This window comes from Gopherus evgoodei, chromosome 12 (assembly GCF_007399415.2).
Source record: "Gopherus evgoodei ecotype Sinaloan lineage chromosome 12, rGopEvg1_v1.p, whole genome shotgun sequence".
In the NCBI taxonomy this organism is placed as follows: domain Eukaryota; kingdom Metazoa; phylum Chordata; order Testudines; family Testudinidae; genus Gopherus; species Gopherus evgoodei.
In genome coordinates this window covers 19,890,030-19,914,840 of record NC_044333.1, presented here as the reverse complement: position 1 = coordinate 19,914,840, position 24,811 = coordinate 19,890,030, and the positions used below count along the sequence as shown (strand labels likewise).

The 24,811-nt window shown below is 42.0% G+C and overlaps 1 protein-coding gene across 3 annotated transcripts in view; it reads right to left on the bottom strand.

The window, feature by feature from the left end:
- Positions 1-24,811, bottom strand: part of SHCBP1 (SHC binding and spindle associated 1) — a 110,442-nt gene that overhangs the window by 13,657 nt on the left and 71,974 nt on the right. For 2 of the 3 annotated variants that reach the window (XM_030581264.1, XM_030581265.1), the window contains exons 4-11: positions 18,769-19,288; positions 16,269-16,451; positions 15,378-15,493; positions 10,580-10,788; positions 9,208-9,300; positions 5,982-6,215; positions 5,717-5,885; positions 3,761-3,881 (exon numbers count right to left, since the gene is read on the bottom strand). In XM_030581264.1, the coding sequence (XP_030437124.1) occupies positions 3,761-3,881; positions 5,717-5,885; positions 5,982-6,215; positions 9,208-9,300; positions 10,580-10,788; positions 15,378-15,493; positions 16,269-16,451; positions 18,769-18,907 (1,264 nt within the window). In that variant the 5' untranslated portion in view covers positions 18,908-19,288. Of the gene's footprint in view, positions 1-3,760; positions 3,882-5,716; positions 5,886-5,981; positions 6,216-9,207; positions 9,301-10,579; positions 10,789-15,377; positions 15,494-16,268; positions 16,452-18,768; positions 19,289-24,811 lie in introns of those variants that run through there. The other variant, XM_030581266.1, reaches the window with a different exon arrangement.

Genomic DNA, 24,811 nt, shown 5'->3' with positions numbered 1-24,811 from the left:
ATAGAAATTCCATGCTTACACAATAAGAGCACAGAAGCGGAAATAGATCATCAACCCCCTGACCAGGATGAAAATAGTCACCAAGATTAGAGAGGCTACAAAGGCAGAAAATGCAATAATGGGGGTCTTCAGCTATCCTCATATTGACTGGATACATGTCACCTCAGGAAGGGATGCAGAGATAACATTTCTAGATACCATAAATGACTGCTTCTTGGAGCAGCTTGTACTGGTACCCACAAGGGAAGGGCAATTCTTGATCAGTCCTAAGTGGAGCAGAGGATCTGGTCCAAGAGGTGAATACAGCTGAACTGCTCAGCAATTCCAACTGTAATAGAGCACCCTGGAGAGGTGGGGGTGGAATACCAAAGAAACCTACTGCCTTAGCATTTAACTTTGAAAAGGGGAACTACACAAAAATGAAGAAGCTAGTTAAACAGAAATTAAAATGAACAATCACAAAGGTGAAATACCTGGAGTCTGTTTTAAACAGTCTAGTTTAGAGAGGCCCAAACTAAATGTATACCTCAAATTTAAGGGAAAAAACAGTAAGAGGATGCAAAAAATGCCATAATGGCTAAACAGCAGAATAAGAGGCTGTTAGAGGCAAAAAAGCATCCTTTAAAAATTGGACGTCAAATCCTAGCAAGAAAAATAGAAATAAGCATAAACTCTGGCAACTATAAAAGTTTATGGTAAGCCAAGAAAGAATTTGAAAAGCCACTAGCTAAAGATAAAAACAGCAAAAAAATTATGTATATCTGAAGCAATAAGTCTACCAAACAGTGTTGGAACTGAACAATCAAGGTACTAAAAAAGGATCCATGGAAAACAAGGCTGCTGCAGAGAAACTAAATCAAATATTTGCATTTATCTTCATTGCACAACAGATATGGGGGAGATCGCCACACCCAAGCTATTCTTTTTACGTAACAAATCTGAGGAACTGTCCCAGGCTAAGGTGCAGAGGAGGTTTTGGAACAAATTGATGGATTCAACAGCAATAAGTCACCAGGACCAGATGATGTTCACCCAAGAGTTCTGAAGGAACTCAAATATGAAACTGCAGGACAACTAACTGTGGTACGTAACCTATCGCTTAAATCAGCCTCCATACCAGAAGGGTAGCTAATGTAATGCCGATTTTTTAAAAAGGCTCCTGAGGCAATCCTAGCAATTACCAGAGAGTGAGCCTAACTTCAATACCAGGTAAATTGACTCAAACTATTATTAACAAACACAAGATGTTGGGGAAGAGTCAACATGGGAAATCATGCCTTGCTGATCTACTAGAATTTTTTGTGGGTGTCAAGAAGCAAATGGACAAAGGTGATCGGGTGATATAGTGTACTTGTACTTTCAGAAAGCCTTTGACAAGGTCCCTCACCAAAGGCTCTTGAGCAAAGTAAGGAGTCATGGGATAAGAGGAAAGGGCTTCTCATGGATCAGTAATTGATTACAAGATATCGAAAAAAGGATAGGAATAAATTATCAGTTTTCACAATGGAGAGAGGGGTAAATAGCAGGATCCCTCAAGTGACAAAAATAGTGAGGTAACAAAATTTCCAGATGATACCAAGTTACTCAAAACAGTTAAGACCCAAGCAGATAGCAAAGAGTTACAAGGGGATCTCACTAACTGGGTGATGGGGCAACAAAATGGCAGTTGAAATTCAATTTTGATAAGTGCAAATTAATGCACATTGGAAAAAATAACCACAGCTCTACTTACAAATGATAGGGTCTGAATTAGCGGTTACTATTCAAAAAAAAAAATGGAGACTGCAGATAGTTCTCTGAAACCATTTGCTTAATATGTGGCAGCAGTCAACAAAGGTAACAATGTTAGGAACTATTAGGAAAGGGAGCGATAATAAAACAGAAAATATCAAACATCTGTGGTGCACTGACACCTTGAATACCATGTGCCATTCTGGTCACCCTCATCTCAAAAAATATATATTAGAATTGGAAAAGAGGCAGAGAAGAGCAACAAAAATGATTAAGGGTATGGAACAACTTCCATATGAGAAGAGCTTAAAAAAATAAGGATCCTTCAGCTCAGATGAGAGACAACTAAGGGCGGGGAGGACTTAGAAGTCTATAAAATCATGAACGATATGGAGAAAGTGAATAAGGAATTGTTATTTACCTCTTCACATAACACAAGAACTAGTGGTCACCTATGAAGTTAACAGGCAGCAGGTTTAAAACAAATGAAAGCAGAGTGGATATAAATCAATACTTTCTTTTTAAATCTAAAATCTCAGATTTTTTATTTAAATTGGATTTATTTGATTTGTTATTTAAACTAAGTTTCTTCTTTTAAAAATAACCCTGTGCAAAAGGAAATTTGAATTTGCTACAAATACTTTAAGGATCAACATTATAATTTATTAAAACATTTAAATAAAAAATGAATATGATGAATACATGAGCCTCTAATCAAAAAACTGAGTTAAAGGCTGCTTTTCTAAATACAGAAAGAATAGAGGGCAAACATTTAACTTTTGAGGTCAAGCTTTATAAATATGACACAATACATCACGTACTAAGGGCTTGTTTTGCTTAATAAAAAATAAATTTCATATGCTATTTTGTGTTTAATTTAATTCCAGTTACTATCCTAATACAGATTGACACAAATCATGAATAAAAAATTAAATAAATAAGCAATATCATTCACCATTCAACCTACTAAAGAAATACAATTAATAAGAATCTGAAAATATTAAGCTATATAATTGTTTAAATAAATGTAAATAGTTATAGTGTACCACCCTAGCTAGCAAAGAGATGTACTGAATCTAGTGTAAAGGCTTTAATTAGCTGTAAATCAACATGTTTTAATGGTTATATCAACCAATAAGATACACCTGTCTTTAGAAAGTAACTGAAGTACAAAGGGAAAAGTTGATTAAAATCAATTATTGAAATGGAGGCTTTCCACTTCGATTCAAATGGCTGAATTTAAATCAGTCCACTCGGAAAGAAAATACTTCTTCACACAATGCATGATCAACATGTGGAACTCGTTGCAATAGGCTGTTTAGAAGGCCAAAAGTATTCCTGAATTGGATCTGTTTATGAAGGACGTCCCTCAATTGCTATTAGCCAAGATGGTCAGGGATGCATTGCCATAATCCAGGTGTCCCTAAACTAGAGCCCTGCAGTGGGACTGGGATCCTGCGGGTCCTGCAGGACCCATTGCCATAATAATGCATTTTACCTGGTCGTTCTATGTTGTGGGAGGAACTGGATGGGGGTGGGGAGGGAGAACAGACTGCTGTAATTTGTAGGAAAATATCTTTTATTTTTAAATAAAAGTTTAAATACTTAAATTGAAGCAAGGGACAGAAAGATTTAATGTCTATTATAACAGAAGTTAAAGTACTTTTTTACATGGTTTAAGCAAGATATATGTTTTATTAACCGGCCTTTTTTAAAAAATAAATAGCCTGGGGGGAATCTGCCTCTCTTGCAGGATATAAGTTTTTGTGAGTGGGAGATGGTATTGTGCAAGAAACAATGTGGGAATGGGTGGAAGTGGGTATTGTGGTGCAGAACAGGAACGGGATTAAAGAAATAGTTCCACACAAGGCTCTACCCTAAACTTCCAACTGCCAGAAGCTTGGACTGGACTCAAAGTTGTCCTGTTCTGTTCATTTCCTTTGAAGCACCAAACACGGATCATTGTGAGAAGATCGGGTACTGGGCTAGATGGACCATTGGTCTAACCCATCTAGCTGGTCTTATGTACCTTCTAGTTCAATTGAGTCAGCAATACAGAACATGCCATCTACAACATAATGACCAGGACAGATGATGACAGTATCTCCTTCATAGCAGGCACTGACAGCTGTCAGTGGATCACTGTGGAACTGTAAAAGAGAAATAAACAGTTAATCAGCTTCATAAAATGAAAGTGAATAGCTTTGAGTTTATGCCAACAGAACTCCCTGTTCATTTGAATGTTGCTACATAGTCAAAATGCTACTGCTTCTGCTTAAAGGAAACCCATTTTAGTGGCATCTATAGAATAGAATTCTTTGTGTTCAAATAGTGCTTTGCATGCAAGTATCTCCATGTACTTTTAGAACAGTGAATCAGCCTCAAGACATCCCTGAGAGAACCATCATTCCACTTATAGATGGGTAACTGAGGCAGGTAAAGATTAGTGCCATGTTTTAAAGAGCCTAAATGCAAACCCCAATCTGCCTGTAAATGCAGTGTTGGAAGTTCTGCCCTAAGTGATTTACCCTAGGCCAGTGGTTCTCAACCAGGAGCATGTGTACTCCTGGGGATACTCAGAGGTCTTCCGGGGGGTACATCAATTCATCTAGGTATTTGCTACTTTTACAACAGACTACATAAAAAACCCTAGCGAAGTCAATACAAACTAAAATTTCATACCATGATTTGGTTTTTATTTATTTATGTACAAACACACATACACAGAAAAGTTAAGTACAATATTTATATTTCCATTTATTTATTTTAGAATTATATGGTAAAAATGAGGAGGTAAGCAATTTTTCAGTGAGTATGCTGTGAAGCTTACAAAATCAAACAAGAATACAAAAGTAAGTAGTTTAAGTAAGACGAAACCTGGGGGGTACGCAAGACAAATCAGACTCTTGAAAGGGGTACAGTCATCTGGAAAGGTTGAGCGCCACTGTCTAGGTCACAAAGGAAATATGAGGCAGAGGCAGTAACAGCCAAGGGGACAAAGTGGGAGCTAATCTAGACACTGAACTATCCTCTCACTCCTGGAGATGATCCCTCCAAAAAAGAACTCAAGGATACTACTGTTGCAGTGTGGGATCTGTCTGGCAGACATTTGGTGTTAGTCTCTGAAGTGGGCAGGCTGGCACCTATCACAAGCATGACATCAGGATTCTGCTCTGAGTTGTGACTGAAAATGGCATAACGGAGTTGCACATTTATTGCCTCAGTGACTTCCAGATTAAGCATGCTGTTTACAAGTATTAAGATCCTCTTCCAACTGCTCATCCTGCACACTCAACCCAGGATCTGAGAGTTAACCCAGTTGTTTCCTTTTTGCACAACACCAGTAATAGCTGTTCTGAAGGCCAAATTAAGCTGTCAGGTATCTGGGCAATTAAATGACATATATATAACTATATATAAAGATAGATAAAACTATTTTTACACAGCTGTAACTGGAATTGAGTAAATAATTCCATTAATTCACAAGGAACAGAATGCAGATGGCTTTAAAAGGTGTAGAAAGCCAAAGCAGTAAAATCATATCTGTCACTGAATTAAGGCAGGACTCAAAACTCGAAAGGAACAGATGTGTTGAGAAAGTCTGGGGGAAGGCAGGAGGAAGGAACCTATTTATCAGTAGAACCAGATCTGCTCAAAATTTAAAAGAAATACCTTTAAAAAGCATGCATCCAGGTATGTTAAAACTCAAAGGAAATATCATGCCTTCCTTAGAATACTTCATTATGAAATTGTTAACAGGAGTGCAGAGAGGAAAGTGCTTGTAACGGAGTATTTAGCAGTTACAAGTTAAATAAATTTACTGTTTCTTCCACCCTTATTACTTGTTATTTATATTACAGTTGTGGGATTAAGGTCCTCTCATGGTAAGCTCTGTACAACAGAAGTGAATACTGTGAAAGAAGAAATTAATCTACTGGGGAAGACAGAAAATGGAGGACAGAGAATGAAGACAGCTACTATTTACCTGTATTTCTAGTTCTTCATCACAGGTCTCAGGACAAAGCTTCTCCCTGAGCAGAGACTGTAACAGACTTGCCATTATAGTAGAAGATACAACATGAGTGATCTTCGTACCCATTGGACGGGAGCCTTTGGCTTGCAGACCAGTGTGCTTCTGGTAACCAAATACATACCTGAAACATGAGCAATAAACCATCAGTTTTGTCCTGATGGAGAGAATTTCCTAGCTGGTTTCTTCTCCTCCACCCCTCCACACACAGTCACAGTACCTCAAAAGAGGATTCTCAATGAGCTTTAGCTTTTGCTTCAGATGCTCTATCTCATCATACAGCTTTAAGCCTTCCACCATGGAGACATTTTCTGCCTCGGAGTCAGAGTCACTGCTTGATATGCCACTCCTCAGGTTTACGAACTTCCTGTAGAGCACCTCACATTGAGACAGCAGATTGTGATAATCAGCAATGAGCCCAGAAGGGACACGATCCTCAAGTATGTCATAATGCCTACAATTCAAAGTGCAGAAGAGTTAGTGTTCTTCACCTTTCCAAAGCAGAGAGAACCTGATCCAAAGCCTATTTTGATCCATGGGAATCTTTCCACTGACTTAAATGGGCTTTGAGTCAGAAGTGCTGAGCTCCCTGCATCTATGACACCTCAATTCAAAGAGGCATAGCTGACAAAAAGCTCATCTGTCTAAATATGCCAACCCCCCCTTGTTACAATGCACACCCACGATTATTAGATTTGAAAGAGTACACACAGAAAAAGGGAGAGAAATATGTTTTTTAAAATACAAAGATATACTTTTAAAAACCAACAAGAATTATCAGGAGGCTTCAGAGGCAGGTATATTCCCAAGAACTATTTTTAAATCACTACTTAAACACTGACTTGATGGTGTCCTTTTAAAAGCAAATTGAAAACGCTGGCTTTGAAATAGCAAAAGCAGAACTTTATCGAGCAAGAGAAAAAGAAACATAACTCAGGGAAAGAGAGAGTGGTAGCAATTAGAACTGGATGATAGATTTACTAGAAGATAAAATGTACCATCAAGGAGTCTCATACACAAGTCTCTGCCTAAGTCAGACAGACAGATGATGGCTTGCTGAAAATTCCAGAGTGGTAGTTCTACAGTGATCGCTCCAGAAAAAGGTCAGACAACAATGAAAAGATACGGAAAGCAAAGAGAAGAATCCTTGTTTGTCTTCAGTACAGTTGAAAGGGAAGCTAGTTTACCTGTGTAGATAACTCCATGCCCAGTCACTGAGGGGGTCTTACTGGGAAGAGGAAAACATCCAAGGAAACTAAGGGCCAAGAATTCCCTAGAGCCAAGTTTCAATCACTCAGATGTTCACTAAAGGGCACTTAAGAATGTGCCATAAAGAATAAACAACTGGAGGCAGAATAATAAATAGCTACTTGATTACAGACAGACAGACAGTAAAGTGGTACAAAAACCTCACAGCTAAAACAACTATGTGATTATAGTGTTATAAGATGCAGCATAAGTTGCCTGGCGACAACACGCAAATATACTTCAGAGTAGGCAGGGAACTAAAAATAGTTGATTTTTTAAATGTAATATAGAAAGGTACAATACTTGAAGAAAACAATGAAAACTGTACCTAAGTTGACCCTAAAATGTGTACTCTCAATTTTAAAACTGACCACTCTGTAGATACATACAGCAGAACCTCAGAGTTACCAACACCAGATTTACAAACTGACCAGTCAATCACACACCTCATTGGGACCCAGAAGTATGCAATCAGGCAGCAGAAACAAAAAAAAGGAAAATACAGTACAATGCTGTGTTAAACGTAAACTACTAAAAAAATAAAAGGGAAAGTTAAAAAAGATTTGACAAGGCAAGGAAACTGTTTCTGTGCTTGCTTCATTTAAATTAAGGTGGTTAAAAGCCACATTTTTCTTCTGCATAGTAAAGTTTCAAAATTGTATTAAGTCAATGTTCAGTTGTAAACTTTTGAAAAAACCAACACAACCTTTTGTAACATTTCAGAGTTACGAACAACCTCAATTCCTGAGGTGTTTGTAACTGAAGTTTTGCTGTAAAACGAAATGATTTTACCAAGCTTCAATAAAATACTTTACATAGATATACCTGTTTTACAAGACCAGAACTTCTATTTTAAAAGTAAATAAAATCACAGATAAAGTTTGCAGTGCGAGGACTGTCTGCTTCAATTAATTTAAGCTCACGGGAGACCTTTTGAATCAGAATGTAAAACATTGCTTGTCTACAGGGATAGAAGATGTTACTGCTACTTATTGGTGCTTATATCAGCGCAGAAGAGCATATAAACTTCAACGTGGCTCAGAGTACAGGCTTTGCTTCAAGCTTGGTGTTGGGAATGAGAAAGGAAAATATTTACTCTTCATTGCAATACAAAGCTGAAACATTATGGTTCCCTTTTGGGTCCTCTCTAAAAACGCTTCTACTCCCATTTCAGCCCATTAACTACCTTTAAAAAAAAAAAAAGTCTGAATGCATGTGATTAAATTCCAGTTTCATTTGATGCAGTCTTTTTCCTCCAAGGAAAAAAAGCAACTCCTTCCATCTGCCTCCCCATCTGCTGTCAATGTAGAAGCAGAAACACATAAGAAATATTTATTTCCACATGTAACATTTCCAGACCTCAAAACATTTCCTCCCAGTTTGTATGAGCTCAACATGGCCCAGGTATAACATGGAACTGAACTGTCATAATGAATCCATTTCAGAGAATCACCATTTCAGAGTAGTCATCTTATCAAAACCGAATGCAATATGCATTCCTGAATTCCTATTCTAAATAATTATATGCAGAAAAAAGTGATTGAGGAAAACAGGCATGAAAATAATTGACTGACGTATCATCAAATAAGAGTAAAAAGCCTTAGAGAATTCGTAAAGCTACTTTCGAGCTACTCATTTCAGGTATTTAAAAATTAGTTTCTAATATATTTCCAGAATGGGCCCTTATGCGCTGTTGAAATTCCATATGGCTGGATGGTATTAAAAAGCCAGATTCAGAAAAATCTAATACAAAGTAATCCCACTGAGGCAAGAATACACATGTACTTCAGCATCACTAGTTGTCGTTTTTTTAAGTTTTCCTCTATATTCTGTTCTATTTGGGTTCTTATTCCACACCCATAGCATGTCACACTAGTCTTAATTAGGATTACACTTACATGCTTGAAGTCAAACTAGTCTTATGTTTAAAAGAGGCTATACCTGGTTTTGGAACGCCATCTAATGGAAGGAAGAGGGTTGTGCTAAAAAAAGGCTAAGAAGAAAATAACTGGCAATGAAGTTGTTTGTTTCCCCTGGATCTTTACAAATACAAGATTTCTAGTGACTGATAGTAATCTGAAGCTACAACAGCCTTGCTTTGCCAACAAAGTTTTGTATGAATTTTGTTTTGTCAGTCACTACTCCCATGCTGCCTCTTCCAGCACTTTTTAAACTAAATGTTAAAGAAAGTCACTTACAGTCTTAGTCGAGGTTCAACACATCTGACAAAATAATCGAAGTCATCCTCATCCTCTTCATCCCAACTCCTCCAGATGTGCTGGTAGAAAAACCTTTTGAAATAAAGCAAGTAGTTAAGAGTGCACTGTCCATTGATGAATCCAGAGTCACTTTAACAAAAGTTAGGACTGAAAATAGAAATGCAATAAATTGAGGAAGACATCTCAAAATATCACACCTCTCAAATTCGCATATCACCCTCCTCCAGGCTATTCAGTACACAGAATTTCCTGCTATTCCTTGTCCGCTGTAAACACCATGGGTAAGTTTTCGAAAATGCCCAGAATAACTTAAGAGCATAAGTTCTATTGATTTCAACTAAACTTATGCTAAGCACGTAAGGTACTTTTTGAAAAATAGGACTTACATTGCTATGTGACTTTGGCATTTTTGAAAATTTTGCCATACATCACTCCAATTCAAATTCTTCCACTGGCCTCCTCTCACCTTCCACATTAAGTTTAGCATCCTCACCCTTCAAATGCTCCTTGTGGGCTTTGAGTTTATCAGACATCTATTAACCATTACCAAGGCAGGATCCAGGAGCAGCATCCGGGGTCTCGGCTTCTCACTGGGACATTGTCCTAGAGAGTGAGGCCCCTCACCTTAGTTTTAGTGTTCCAATTCAGTTCTTGTGGCTATTACTAATCAATTTCTCTAAACCCTATGGTGTGTGTACTGGGAAGTGGGGAAAGAGGAGAAGTACAGGAGAAAAAACAAAAGAGCTCTTAAAGAAAGCACTAGAAAATAAGTAGTGTATGTAGATCAGAGATGCAGCAGAGAAACAGCAAATAAGGGAGATGTAATGTGCACACGGCAGGGAAAGAAAGAATGAGATCAGGGAGAAAAAGAAGGAAACTGAAAACACTGCAGGGAAAGATACACCACAATGAATTATAGAGGAAAAAAGCAGAAAAAGTGCAGTGAAAGGAGGCTTAGCAAAGGCAAGGAACAGAGCTAGTTACATCTTTTCAACTTAGTAGAAAAATTGGTAATGCGCTACAATGAAACCCTGCATGCACCTTTGATTCCTTGTGACATAGCAACACTGGTGTTTTTCTTCTGGTCAGTCAACTTAACTCTTCGGCTAGCAGCCATCAGGTTTACTTCTAAAGCCCGGGTCAACGTAGCCCCAGAAATGGTCTCAAGAATTCACAGAGATGGGAGCTCTTTCTGACTGAACGCTAAGAACATCTTTTAATATAGGTGCCGGTATGAAACCCATAAACATTATTTATTGTAGCTCAGATGTGATGCCTAAACTACCTGACTCCTAAAATTAAAGAAATAATAGTTCAGGAGACAATTAGCCGTTCATGAACATTTTCCTACCTGACATGTTCTATGGCCAGGGCTGTCTGGTCAAACTCTCCAGATTCATCAAACACAACCCACAGCTCCTGCACGGGTAACTGATGTTTCTTCAGCTCCAAGAGCTCTTGCATGCACTCCAAGGTAAAGGTGCTAACATGGGAGTCACACAGGAAGGGCTCACTGAGCCGAACCACTGCTTTCAGAGTGGAATACTCCACATCCACAACCTGATATGAACAACACAGCTTATCAGGGTGGCTTTAGACAGAACAGTACATACAACCGGAAAAGCCAAAACACCACACATTCAGTCTTATTACAGAAGCCAATCAGCAAATTTATTAAAAGCATGAAGTGTTTTTTAAACACGCTCTATGGCATTTTATTCCAGAGATGTCTGAGCATGCATATTTGAAATTATAACCCCAAAACAAGCTTCACTGCTCAGCAAACATATACATACAGTACTTTCCATCTTCAAAGGACTGTACAAACACTAAGCCTCATAATGTCCCTGGGAAGACAGGAAGTTACTATCTTCTTTTTACATAGACAAGGGTTAAGGGCCTGATTTTTGGATATGCCAAGTACCTGGCAGCTCCCATTGACTTTACTTGGAGCTGAGGGTGCTCTGAAAAAAATCAGGACCCAAGTGCTTTGCAGCAGCCCACACAGTGGCAGAGCCAGGAATAGCAAGAATTCCTGTGCCCTAATCCCATATTTAGCCCAGTAGGCTGCCATGCCTTTCAGCTGGAAAGTACTCCAACAGGGACCAAATGTGTCATGGGGAATCCTAAAGCATGTCAATCTCTTCCCTCTAATTTAGGGAGAGGACAAAGCTGATCAAATGCAGGTCTATGTTGCTGGAAAACACGAATAACTTCTGCTCCTCTGTAAAGACAAACCACCAATATGTTTGCATGCTTCTACCTATTTTAAGACTGTAGTTTACTTGCAGGTGTTCTAAGTGTGGGATGGGGATAGCATTTCCCTTTTTTAAATGAGAGTTAAAAGGTTAAAATCAGGTTCATGTAGAAGGCTCACAAAAAGGCAACGTGGCTCTGATAAGCCTTATGAGGCCCAGCAAAGCAGGGTTCCCCTCCTGCAGACTTTAGCATGGCCATAAGCAGCAAGAGTGCACACGAGGGGCAGTGAGGAATTATACCTGGATTGGGTAGGGGGGGATTTTACTGATGAAAACCTTAATACGTAGAAAACTGGTTTAGGTTTTACATTCAGATAACAAGGCTGAATTTCTACATCCTGCTCTAGGCTTGCCTCCCTGCGTCCCAGCTTCCATTCCTCTCTGTGCCCACAGTCCCCTACACTGCCATCATAGAATCACAGAAAGGCTTGGCTGGAAGGGGCCTCGAGAGGTCACCAAGTCCATACCCGTGTGCTGAGGCAGGACAAACAATATCAGGATCACATCTGACGGGTTTGTCTAATCTGTTCTTAAAAACCTCCACTTTCCCCATTCCAGTTCTCAACTATTCTTATAGCTAGGAAGTTTTTCCTAGTAGCTCACCTGAATCTCCCTTCTGCAAGCTAAGCAGATTAGTTGTTGTCTTACTCTCAGTAGACACAGAACAATTGATCACTATCCTCTTTATAACAACCTTCTACAAACTTATGACTCCATGCCCAGCCCTCTCTTCTGTAGACTAAACACGTCCAGTGCTTTCATTCTTTCCTCACAGGTCATGTTTTCCAAACCTCTCCTCTGGACTCTCCCCAGTTTGTCCACATCTTTAATAAAAGTGTAGCATCCAAAACTGGACACAGGATGTCTTAGGTCATGTCGACACTACAGGCATTATAGCGGCACAGTTATGGCATCATAGCTCTGCCGCTGTCACCTTGTAGTATAAACAAACCCTTCTGTCGCTATAGTCTGTATCACGGTAGGAACTCCGCCTTCCAGAGCAATGAGAGCTAGGTCAACAGAAGCGTTCTTCCACCAACCTAACTGCATCTACACCAGGGGTTAGGTCAGCATAGTTATGGCACTCAGGGGTGCAGATTTTTCACAGCCCGAGCACTGCAGCTGTCGACCTACGTTTTATGCATAGACCAGGTCTTACAGACGACACTTCTGTTAATATACCACAGAATGACACTTGCCTTTTCTGCCACAGCCTCACACTGTTGACCTATTCAACTTGTGATCCACTGTAGCCCCCAACTATTTTTCTGCAGTACTGCTGCTTAGCCAGTTTTCTCCCCATTTTGTAGTTGTGCATTTGAGTTTTCCTTCTTAGGCGTCGTACTTTGCACTTGTCTTTATTAAAATTCATCTGGTTGATTTCAGACCAATTTACCAATGTATCAAGATTATTCTGAATTCTAATCCTGTCCTCCAACGTGCTTTCAACCCCTCCCAGCATCACTCATATAAAATTTGCTGATGAGACAATCTGTACTCCATCATTCAAGTCATTAATGAAAACATAGAATAATACCAGATCCAAGACACATCCCTGCAAGTCTTGATAAGTCCTCCTAGTTTGACAGCAAGCCACTGATAACTACTCTTTGGGTATGTCTACACAGAAAGACTCCTGCGGCTGACTCATTCCAGCCAACTCAGGCTCGCAGGGCTCAGGGACCCTCCCATCTCACAACGGAAGTCTACACAGCAATGAAACAGCCCCATAGTCTGAGCCCTGTGAGCACAAATCAGCTAGCATGGACTAGCTGCGGGTGTCTAGTTACTGTGTAGACATACCCTTTGAGTACAGTTTTTCTACCATTGTGCAGTAATTTCATCTAGAGTCTAGACCAAATTTCCCTAGTTTCCCTATGAGCGCACTATGTGGAAATGTGTCAAAACCCTTAATAAAAACAAGATATATCATATCTACTCCTTTCGCCCTATCCAGTGACACTGTCAAAGGAGGAAACTAGATGATTTATCAAGAGCAAATCACACCAAACCAATCGTGGCTATTTCTTATCCTCTGGGTTTGAACAAACTGATTATATAATAATCTGTTTCAGTATTTTTCTGGGTATCAAAGTTGGGTGACTGGTCTCCAATTCCCCAGGTCCTCTTTTTTCCTCTTTTTCAAGACAGGTACTATTTTGACCTTCTCTAGTCTTCTGGAACTTCACCCACTGTCCAGGAGTCACCCCTTAGATGTCCCACATCTTCTCTTGATTTGCTTCCTCTCTGATCTCCAAAAGAGCCCCCATTTTTAGACCAGAAACTACAGCTCCATGTCACCCAGTTACAGTCCTTCAGTCCCCTGCCTCTCTACACAAAGCCACTCCTCCATGTAACCCAGACACTGTTAAACACTGGTGCATTCCAAAGGGGTAGGCAACAGTGGGACATTTTTGCCAGTTAACCTCAGTGCAGAGAAGGCCACATTGTCATTTGGGACGGCTGGTAGTTGCTTCACCCACCTTGGGAGAAACCCCACTGAGGACCACATCATTAGGCATCTGCTCCTAACACCAGGAAAACCCGTTTCCTGACCAGAAAATGTGAAGTGCCACATCAGCAAATCCTGAACTACCCAAACCATGACAAAGTCTCATATGGACAGCACACAGCAGCCTGTGCTCTCAAGCCCTGTTTTGCATCTCTCTGCATCCCTCCAGTGGTTCAAATGCCTGCGTGGCCCTAAAGAAGGAGTCAGCAACCTTTGGCACACAGCCCATCAGATAATTCGCTGGCGGTCCACAAGACATTTTGTTTACATTGACGTCCGTAGGCACAGCCCCCCACAGCTCCCAGTGGCCGCAGTTTGCTGCTTCCGGCCAATGGGAGCTGCGGGAAGTGGCACGGGCCGCAGCTTCCCACGGCTCCCATTGGCTGGGAATGGTGAACCTCGGCCAATGGGTGCTGCGGCGGGCCATACCTGCGGATGGTCAATGTAAACAAAATCTCTCACAGCCCGCCAGCAGATTACCCTGATGGGCCATGTGCTGAAGGTTGCCAACCCCTGCCCTAAAGTCACATCCTTGAAGGACTGATACTGTCATTGAAGCAGATCTAGCTCATTACAAAAGACCTCAATACCATACATGTGTTTATATGAAAGAATACTAGAAAAAAATTCAACTCAATACCATCCTTACTAGTATAATATAAAAAGTAACATTCAAACAGAAGAGATGCAATTTCTAAGACCAAGGAAACAGAGAAGGAAAATTCCATGCTGACACCATCTTTTCTGGGCTTAGAAACTGCGAACTGCAAAGAGTTCCTAGGAGGTAAAATCTATTTAAATTCAGGCTTTTATAGGTTCAATAGTTTTTTGTTCAGTAGAACCAGGTGCAAAACTGACAGATAGAACCAGAGTGCAAATTGTTTTCACAAAGGCCCAGCTAGTAAAATAAATATGCAGCTCGTACAGCTGCAGCTCTGTAACGCAAGATAGGCAGTCCTGTGGATAATTATATATAGTACAGCAGCCTAGCAGACCCAATCAGGGCCCCATTGCGCTAGGCAGTGGATGCACAATAAGACAGTCCTGGCCCCAAAGAACTTACAATCTGCACAGAATGCATTACAATCATGAGGGTTAACAATTAACTGCATCTCATCTGACTGTGGATGGTAAGTTTCTACATGTCACCAGTTCTCCTGCATTCTCATGTCCAAGAGACACTAGCACTGAAGCCACTGCAAGCAGTTAAATGGCTTCTCACCTAATGCTCTATCCTCCACACGGAGAATTAGATGTGAAAAATATGCTATTTTCTATCAGTTCATACACTTTAATTAGAAAGAAGTGATTTGCCTGTTAACAGTGGAGTAAAGTGATGTTAATTGGAGACAAATGTCTAGCAAGTGAATTACATTTACCTCGACCAGCACCTCAAACACATTAGTGCGCCAGATTGCTTGCCATCCAGATGGTTCAAGGACTTTCTCTAAGTACTCAGCTGTGAATTCTTTTACCTCAGAGGCCTTGCAGTCAGCTAAAATAAAATTAAAATCACTTCCAATATGTATTTATGCAATAAAAGGACAAAAGGAATCAAGTTCATACATGAGCAATTAAAGGGAAGCTGAACATAATGGGGTTTTAGTGTTCCTTCATTATGTCAGAAGTTGTCTTCAATTTTGTTCTGCTCAGTCTTCTTATTATTTGTATTGCTGAAGTGCCTGGGATTCCTAGTCACAAACCAGGACCCCATGGTGCGTGGTGCTGTATAAACAGTGAACAAAAAGACAGTCCCTGCCCCCAAACAGCTTAGATCAGAGGACTGGAGAGCTACCAAAAGGTGCTCTCAGCCCCCGAAAAGCTTCACAAAAAGAGCAACTGCTCACCTGACTGCCCGCATCTCTCAATTATGCCATTGGAGTTAAGTAGGGAGGAGGGTGGAACGGGACAGTGTTTTAACTAGTCTTATCAAAAATCCCTCCCCCTTTCAATTGTTCAGACTTCAGTCTCTTGGGATGTCAAAATCCACCAGGTCTAGTCCTCCAGCTAAAAGCGTTTGTTATGTCATGATATTTTTAATGTAAAAGTAAAAGTTTAAGGCTGTTCAGACTCTCAACTCCATCATTAATTGGCCTCTCGTGTATCTCTGCTACTAGTCTAGATCCTCCGTAGTTACCACGCTGTGCATGGAGGATGGTGCAAATTAAAAGGAGAACAAATATATACAGCTTAAAACTGAATCATCAGGAAAAGTCAGCACTACAGAGATCATGACAAGAGGGAATTTTAGAAGCAGAAAGGTCACTCACCCAAAATGTAATCCTGATAGGCTTTAAATCGCTCATAAAACAAAAGGTGATTTGTTTGGAACGTGTCTGGGAAAAGCACATTCCTATCTGGCACAATCCTTCCTAAAATGGTTCCTGATTTGTCACGACTCCCATAATCACTGCAGCTGTCATCATCATCATCATCATCTTCTTGGAACAACTCTGAAGGGAAAAAAAGTCACCAACCTCAACTCAAGTACTGTTCACTCTTTCATTCCTATCCCAGGGATCTACTGCTAAGTGCAAAATCCATGCATGCCTCCTCTCTAGACCATATGTTAATTTATTGTTGGAGAGGTGGTTAAATAGCTAATTTACTTTTCCATTTTTCAGGGACACACACATTTGCCAAAACAGGGTCTCCCTATCCATTGGATACAGACCCAAACAGGATTTTTAAAACCTTTACACCTTTTTTCCCCATTAGGTGTAGTAGAGAGGTCTGAAAGGCTTTTGCTAATAGAATGGATTTTCCTCACTACTTTTTACATTAGAAATATCACGACTGGCAACCCTGGTTTGGCTGGATGACCTCATGGGGCAAGGTCTACCTATTGTATGTAATTTAAGATCTCTGCCTTTCAGTTACGAAGTGAATTGTGCACCCTTACATGTGACTATCGACCCCACCCCACCCCCAAGTGCTCATTAGTCACTGAATAAGATTTAACAAGACATACAAAATCAAACCTAGCTAAAAGTATCTTCCCCTCAAGAGTTCAGTTTTCAGTCTCTAGTGCACGTCAGTTTCACCAGTTCACCTATCACCCCAGGCTTTCTACACTAGAGACTAGAATGTTTTCTAACAACCAATTCAAGCACAAATAGTTCAGTGAGCCCATGCTAGTGATGTCAGATTCTGAGCCAGTGCAGTTTTGTCCAAGTTCCACTGCTCAGCCATTTCAACTGCAATGCCTTCTACACAGCTATCGCACAGTTCCCCACAAGTCGGCCACAAACAGTGGATTCTGTGAAACTCGAAAAAGCTACCATGATCTGTGGGACCAGGCTTATCTGAACCATGCTAGTACCATCCACACAAGCACAGACTGAACATGTTCTCATTCTGCTGTAACAATGAGGCACAGTGGATAAGGCACCAGACTGCGAGTCAGGAGCCCAGGGTTCCATCCCCAATTTGTCTGCTGACCTGCTACGTGACCTTGGGCAACCACTTCATCTCTGTGCCTGTTTCTCCTCCCATTCTTTTTTTATCTGCCCTGTTTTGACTATACGCTTATGAGGGCAGGTATTGCAGCTTCCCATATATTACTACAGTGCCTGGCTTAGCGGGCACCGTTGTACTAGAACTTCTAGAATGCTGACACATGTAAGCCAGCTGGATCACTTGTGTGTGGACACAGGTCTGTTACAAGTGTTCTATGGAGACCAAACATTCATAGTAAATGTCTATAATGTAGATAAGATCTGAACTTCTGGAAAAAAACTGACTAAGACCTTAAAGGCCTTTATACATCACAAAGTAGAAGAAAGGGCATTGCCCTTTTTAAAAAACACAGCTTCTGTACATGCATTACCCACACATGGAGTTAATGGGGAACTACTTCACATATAAATAACTTTTAAAGGTTTCTAGCTGCACTGGTGGCCTCAAGCCTGTTAAGGCCCTTCCAGAATGCTACCACCCCGCAGCATCCCACCCACATCAATGAGGCCTTCATGTTAGAGCCATATAAACAATTACTGTTTGGATAGACCCAAACTGCACAGCTGTATGCCAGGTCTTTCCTAGCCAGGAGCACAGGCTATACCTGGTTAAATCATCAGCACATGAGCAATGTGCAATTACAGGTGCCATGGACACAGCAGAAAGCAACAGTCTTTGGGGGAAAAGCGGGAGAAGAGAATCCCCCCTTTCCTACCCACTGGGATCAAAAATGCAAAGGTCCAACCACCACTCAGCGGGTTTTGATGGGTATAGTGAATGGACACAGAGGCTAATGTCCTGGGAAGGGGTTTCAGGCAGACACCCACTGAAACTGAAAAAGAGCTGTGTGTAATCTCAAAACTTGTCTCTCACAAACAGACGTTGGTCCAGTAAAAGATACTACCTCGCCCACCTTGTCTCTCTGACATCCTAGGCCCGACAAGCTACACCACCATAGCATACACTCATTGACACTGTCCCTTAAACTTCAACAACCTTCCTACAGTTTATCACGCTGACAACAGCCGTTCGTAACTGAACTAGAGAGTTGGGCGGGGACAGAAAAGAAATGCAGGAGGAAACCTCTAGGACTGGAAAGTAAATGTCAGACCAGGAGGGGCTGAAGGGCAGGTTGCAGGGAAACTACATTCCAAGGGTCGGGGGGAGCAGATCTCGGGTTGGGGGAGTCTGAGGAATTATTGAAGCACAGGGGACAAAATCGCGGGGGGGGGGAGTACAAGGGAAGGCGAGTGTGGGGAGCCAGGGGGAAATGTGCTCCCGGGGAGTATAAACGGGGGCGGGGGAATATACCTTGCTTCAGGCCCTGCACCTTCTCCTGCAGCCCGACACCGCCAGCTGCCGGGGCCAGCTCCGGCCCTTCCCCTCCCTCCTTCTTCTCTTCCTCCTCCCCGGACACCGCCAGCACCGGCTCAGGCTCCCCCTGCGCCATAGCGAACGGCTGCTCCGCGCTCCCTGTACCGGACCGGTAACTCAGCTCAGCTCGTCCCGCCCAGTCTCGGAAATTTCAAACTTTCCCGGCAGCGAGCCCGTCCCCGACGTAAGCACGGTGGAGAATTCTGATTGGTCGCAAGGCGCAGCGAGCGTTGTGGGAGCCAATCGGCATCGGGCAGATACCCCGTGGAACGTTGACCTGTAGAAAGTGTCTCAGGATTCCAGTCCCCGGGAAGGCAGAAGGCGTCGGGTGGCCGGGGCGGCCTGGGGGCTGCTCGAGGAAGGGGTGCGGTGTGTGCGCTGGGGCTGGCAGCGCCGTGCCGTGCTTTGCACCCACCACAGGGTCCTGTTTCCCTTTCTTTCGAATTCCGCGGTTACCCTACATTTACCAGAGCGCATATAATGGCAGTTAACAAAAATGAAATATTAAGTTGGATCAAGCAACTTTCATCCCAAAGTGTTGCACAAACTCATGCCAGGCAGCCAGTTCTGGAGTGGGGACAAAAGCCGAAGGGAGCACAGCAGGTTGTGATCCAGCCTCACTGCGTAGGAATTAAATCATATGTCCAAGATGTGGTGGGTGAGGAAATACTCTTTATTCCAGGGGTTCGCAACCTTTTTCTCTGAGGCCCCCTCTCGATGTGCTATAAAAATTCCAGGGCCCAGCAGGAGGGACCCTGGACATAGTGTAGTTTGATTTCTATATATGAGAGGCAGGGGCCAGTGGTCCAGGGAAGGAGTGCCATCTCCACCTCATTACTCACCTCAGCAGGCTACCCACCTGTCTGGGTTGGGGGAGCAACCAAAAATTATAACTCAAAGTGGGGGGCTTAGCTCAAAAAGTTTGAAAACAGTTTAGGGCCTGGGACTGAGTGCAGGCAGGGGGGTAATTTAGGGTGCACGGAAGAGGCTGCTAGAGGCTGTGTGCAGACGGAGTAGCTCAAGCAGCAGAGCCCAGGCCACTCTTATCAGCAGCCTCTGCAGGAGGAGGAAAGGGGGCTGGGACTCAGAAACTGAGGAGCAGCTTCAACCCGGGGCACCAGCAGAAGAGGAGGGAACGCTGCGGCTGCCTGCTCCATGGCACTAGAGAGAGCAGCAGCTGCCCCACACTGCCCAGTGTAACAGCAAAAACAGCAGCAAGCACATTTTCCCACAATAGCAGTTACCTACTGAGCCTGCTCAGTAGAACTAGAACCTAGATAGGAAATTCTACTAGGGAGTTGTTTGTGCCACTACACCAGCAGGTATTGGAGCTTCAGTCCTGCACCTCCCAGCTGCAGCACCGTGGGGGGGGCGCCTGCAGGGCTCGGGGCTTCAGCTCTGTGCCTTTCCGCTAGAGTCCTGCTGGGGGCGCTAGGGCTCGGGACCTGGGGCCCTCTTGAAAGGGCTCGCAGACCTCCAGCTGAGAACCACTGCTTTATTGGAGCAACTTCTGTTGGTGAGAGAGTGAGAACCGCTGCTTTATTGGAGCAACTTCTGTTGGTGAGAGAGACAAGCTTTTGAGCTACACAGAGCACTTGTGTAGGACCCTTGGATTTTGGAAGGTATGTTATGGGGGGGTATTGAGCACTGTAGCAGTGGAGATGGGGACCACACACACGCCCCTTCTGGCCTTCAAACAAGCTACCAACCTCTCCAAGCTCATCCTCAGAGTCGCAGACCAGGACTCACCCACTCAAAGCAGCACCACATCCTGCCAGAACAACAGATGCAAAACCTGCACACACATCTCCATTGCTACAGTGATCAATACTCCCCACAACACACATTTCAAGATCCATGGGTCCTACATATGCCTATCAAAATATCCACTGAAGTCAGATCTTCAGCAAATCCAAGACAATTGAAAGACATCGATAATATTTATACTAAGAGCCCTGACCATGAGGCTTTTGTAGGGAAATAACTCTGTTAGATTACTGACAGAAATTAGTAAATCAGGGTGAAATTCACACCTGTGCAGAGGTCCCATGTACCCTACAAATCCCACTTACCCCCAATGCTGAGATCATTACAGGGATTTAAGGGATGCACAGGCATTGTGCTGGTCCTCTGCACTGGGGTGAATTTCACCCTCAGTGCAGAAATGTCAGACTCATAAGACGACACATTCCTGTCAAATAAAATATTCATGCTTCTTTCTATGATATCTAGGCAGCAGAGTTTTGCACAAGATGTAATCAGTCTGCTTGGCAGCTTAACTAGCAAAGCATTAGAGTATTTTAGTCTAGAGGAGAAGAAAACATAAGGGTTTCTCAGAATCAGCCAACAGCTAAACAACCTCAGCCTAGCCATTCTTTTTTAGGTGTAAGTGGGAAGCGTTTATAATGTGCAGAACATAATGTTCCAAGAGCAACCTGAATTAAAAATTCCAGAGATTTGTACTGATGGTTCCAATTTAAATGTACAGCTGATTGAACAGTTTTGTTATTGCTATAAAAGACCCTCATGGTTAGGGTTCCTCATAAGTTTTATCCAGATAACTAAGTTGTTCCAATTTTTACAGCCATCTCTGACTTTGCTAGGTTTCAGCATTCTTCTTTCAAATATTTTAATGGGTAGTCTTCTTCTCTCCTATGTTATGTTACTTTCTACCTGCCACCAAAAAAAAATCATTTGATACACAAAGGAATTAATGCATTTTGTTGGTTGAATCAAATTCATCCTCAAAATAAGGCTTTAGTGGAATTTAACTTGTGCATAAACCTTGAGTTGGCTTCCATGCTCAGGAGTGAATTTCACCCCAAACTCAAAAGCCCTGTATGCCCCTTCTTGATGTGGGCTGCATGTAGAATCTTGGAAAGATCATTTGGGGGTAGATTATTTGATTGTTCCAAAGGACTGGTCAAGAGTCTAGAGTGAATATCTCTGACATTAACAAAGGTTAAATTCAAAATGAGGTGGACAAAGGTAGAGTTAAACAGGAAGAGTCCAGTTACCGGACTGTGGATAAAAGCAGGTGACTAGCGCTAGCAAGAGACCTTTTGGACAGGTAGGAATAAAAAGTGAAGAAAAAGGTACCTGAGATAAGAACATAAGAACGGCCATACTGGGTCAGCCCACAGGTCAATCCAGCTCAGTATCCTGTCTTCCAACAGTGGTCAATGCCAGGTGTTTCAGAAGGAATGAACAGAACAAGTAATCATCCAAGTAATCCATCCCCCGTTGCCCATTCTCAGCTACTGGCAAACAGAGGCTACAGACACCATCCCTGCGCATCCTGGCTGATAGCCATTGATGGACCTATCCTCCATGAATTTATCTAGTTCTTTTTTGAACCCTGGTATAGTCTCTAGCAAAGAGTTCCACAGATTGACTGTGTGAGGAAATATTTCCTTTTGTTTGTTTTAACCTGCTGCCTATTAATTTCATTTGGTGACACCTATTTCTTGAGTGATGAGGAGTAAATATCACTTCCTTTTTTACTTTCTCCCCATCAGTCATGATTTTATAAACCTCTCATATCCCCCCCCCGTCATCTCTTTTCCAAGCTGAAAAGCCCCAGTCTTATTACAGTGGGAAAATGTGCTAGCCAATCAAGAAAAATACTTTCAGAGAGTATCATATGCAGCACTAAAGGCAACAAAAATAAGGGTATCAATGTCCACAGACCATCGGTCACACAGAAAGTTGGTACTTCAGCACAGTTTAATACTGGATGGGACAGTTTTGCTTACAAAATAGTTTTGTAACTGCTACAGCTGTGTTTGCAGGACTGTTTTCCAAATCAGTGTAGCATTCTGCTAATGTGGGCTGGGTTCTAGAAGAGTTACTTCTGGAAATGAAGGCATCTACGCTACACTATTTTGCCAGTGCCTCCTTAAATAACAATTTTAATATATGTTAAGATTATTTGCAGACTATTTCCCTTTCCTTGCACTTTGCATCATCCTTTACATCAATGCAAAATGAGTGTAGAGGGTGTGAAATGCTAACAGATCAAAAAGGTAGCATTAGGGGGAAAACGGTAGATATAATATACTTAGCCGTCAGCAAGGCTTTTGACACAGTCCCACATGACATTCTATAAGTAAGCTGGAGAAATTTGTGCTTGACAGAACTACCATTAAGTGGATACATAATTGGTTAAACAACCGCAAACAAAAAGTAAGTGTTAATGGAATGATGTCAGATTGGAGGGAGGTCTCAAGTGGGGTTCCACAGGGATCTGTCCTGGATCCGGTGTTGTTTAACATCTTTACTGCAGATGACACAAAGCTGGATGGAGGGAGGGTGCCAACACTTTGGAAGACAGAACTAAAATTCAATGGGAACGTGATAAATTGGAGAACTTGGCTATAGACCACAAAATGAAATTTAACAAAGACAAATGTCAGGTGCTACACTTACAGAAAAAAAAAACAAATGCACAAATACAAAATGTGAGGAAGCTGCTTGGCAGCAGCACTGCTAGGAGTTGTGGTGGATCACAACCTGAACGTGAGTCAGCAATGCAATACTGTTGCAAAAAAAGCAAATGCGGTTTTAGGTTACATTAACAGAGGCATAGCATGCAAGACATGGGAGGTAATAATACTGCTCTACTTGGCACTGGTTTGCCCTGAGTTGGTGTAGTGTGTCCAATTTTGGTCATCTATGTATAGAAAGGATGGAAAGGATCCAGAGGCGAGTACCAAAGATGAACAAAGGGATGGAATACAAGCCATGTGGGAAAAGGCTGAAGGATCTGGGTATGTTTGGTTTGGAAAAGAGGAGGCAGTTGCTGTGCTGCACAGAGCAGCCGGCATGAGAAGCGGCTGGTCCCACCCTCTCTGCTCCCCCACCAGGCCCAGCTGCCCGGAATAGGAGCCGAGCATGCCAGGGGACAGACGCAGCAGGAGGACAGAACACCTCTCCCTTCCCCGTGGCAGGACAATCTGGGGAAGCACTTTACCCTGCATGCCCCCCTCCCAACTAGGGATGTATAATTTAACTGGCTAACCAATTAGCATCAGTCTTATCAGTTTTGGTTAATTATTAAACTCCGCTGCCACCCTGCACCCAGGATCCTGGCAGCCAGGACCCTGGGTGCAGGGCCGGCAGAACTCCTTATCGGTGATCTGTTTAACTGATAGAATTTTAATAGGTTAAACGGTTACTATTTTAAAACCGTATTTACATCCCTACCCCCTATGCTTCACCTCTGCCTGGGGGTATGTCTATACTTAAAACTCAGCAAGTGGTGCAGCTGCACCACTGTAGCACTTCAGAGTAGATACTATGTACACCCTTCTCCTGTCGGCATAGGTAATCCATCTAGGTCAACAGAAGTATTCTGTTGTGTAGTGCTGTCTACACGTCGGATTAGGTCAGTATAGCTACATCACTCAGGGGCATGGATTTTTCTATACTGATGTAAATTTCTAGTGTAGATCAGGCCTGGATATCTATATGTTTATTACTACCCTATATGTGTTTTCTCAAACTCATTGTTTAATTGATATCACCAAGACCATGGCCCCGATCCTGCAAAAACTTGCACACATGCTTAGCTTTAAGTGTATGCATAGTAGTTCTATTGAGTCCAATAATTGACCACGGCCACAATAAGAAAACGACCAAAGCTGCAATGCCTATTTATTGTAAATCTCTACTATAATCCTATAATAAAATAAATATAAATATTATGAGAACTAAATATATCTGGTTCTGATCCTGCAAAGACTTAAGCATGTAAATAATTTTACACACCCAGTCCTGATGTCAATGGGACTAATCAGATGTGCAGTCACGCACATGTACTTAAATTTTTGTAATATTGGAGCCTTAGAAATTATCAATAAATACATCATTTTCAAATGATGCCATTGTTGTAGTATAAAGAGGATACAGGAGTACTTTTTTTTACAATGAATAATTATTTATTCAAACGTTTTCCAATATGACATCTTTAACAAGTGTA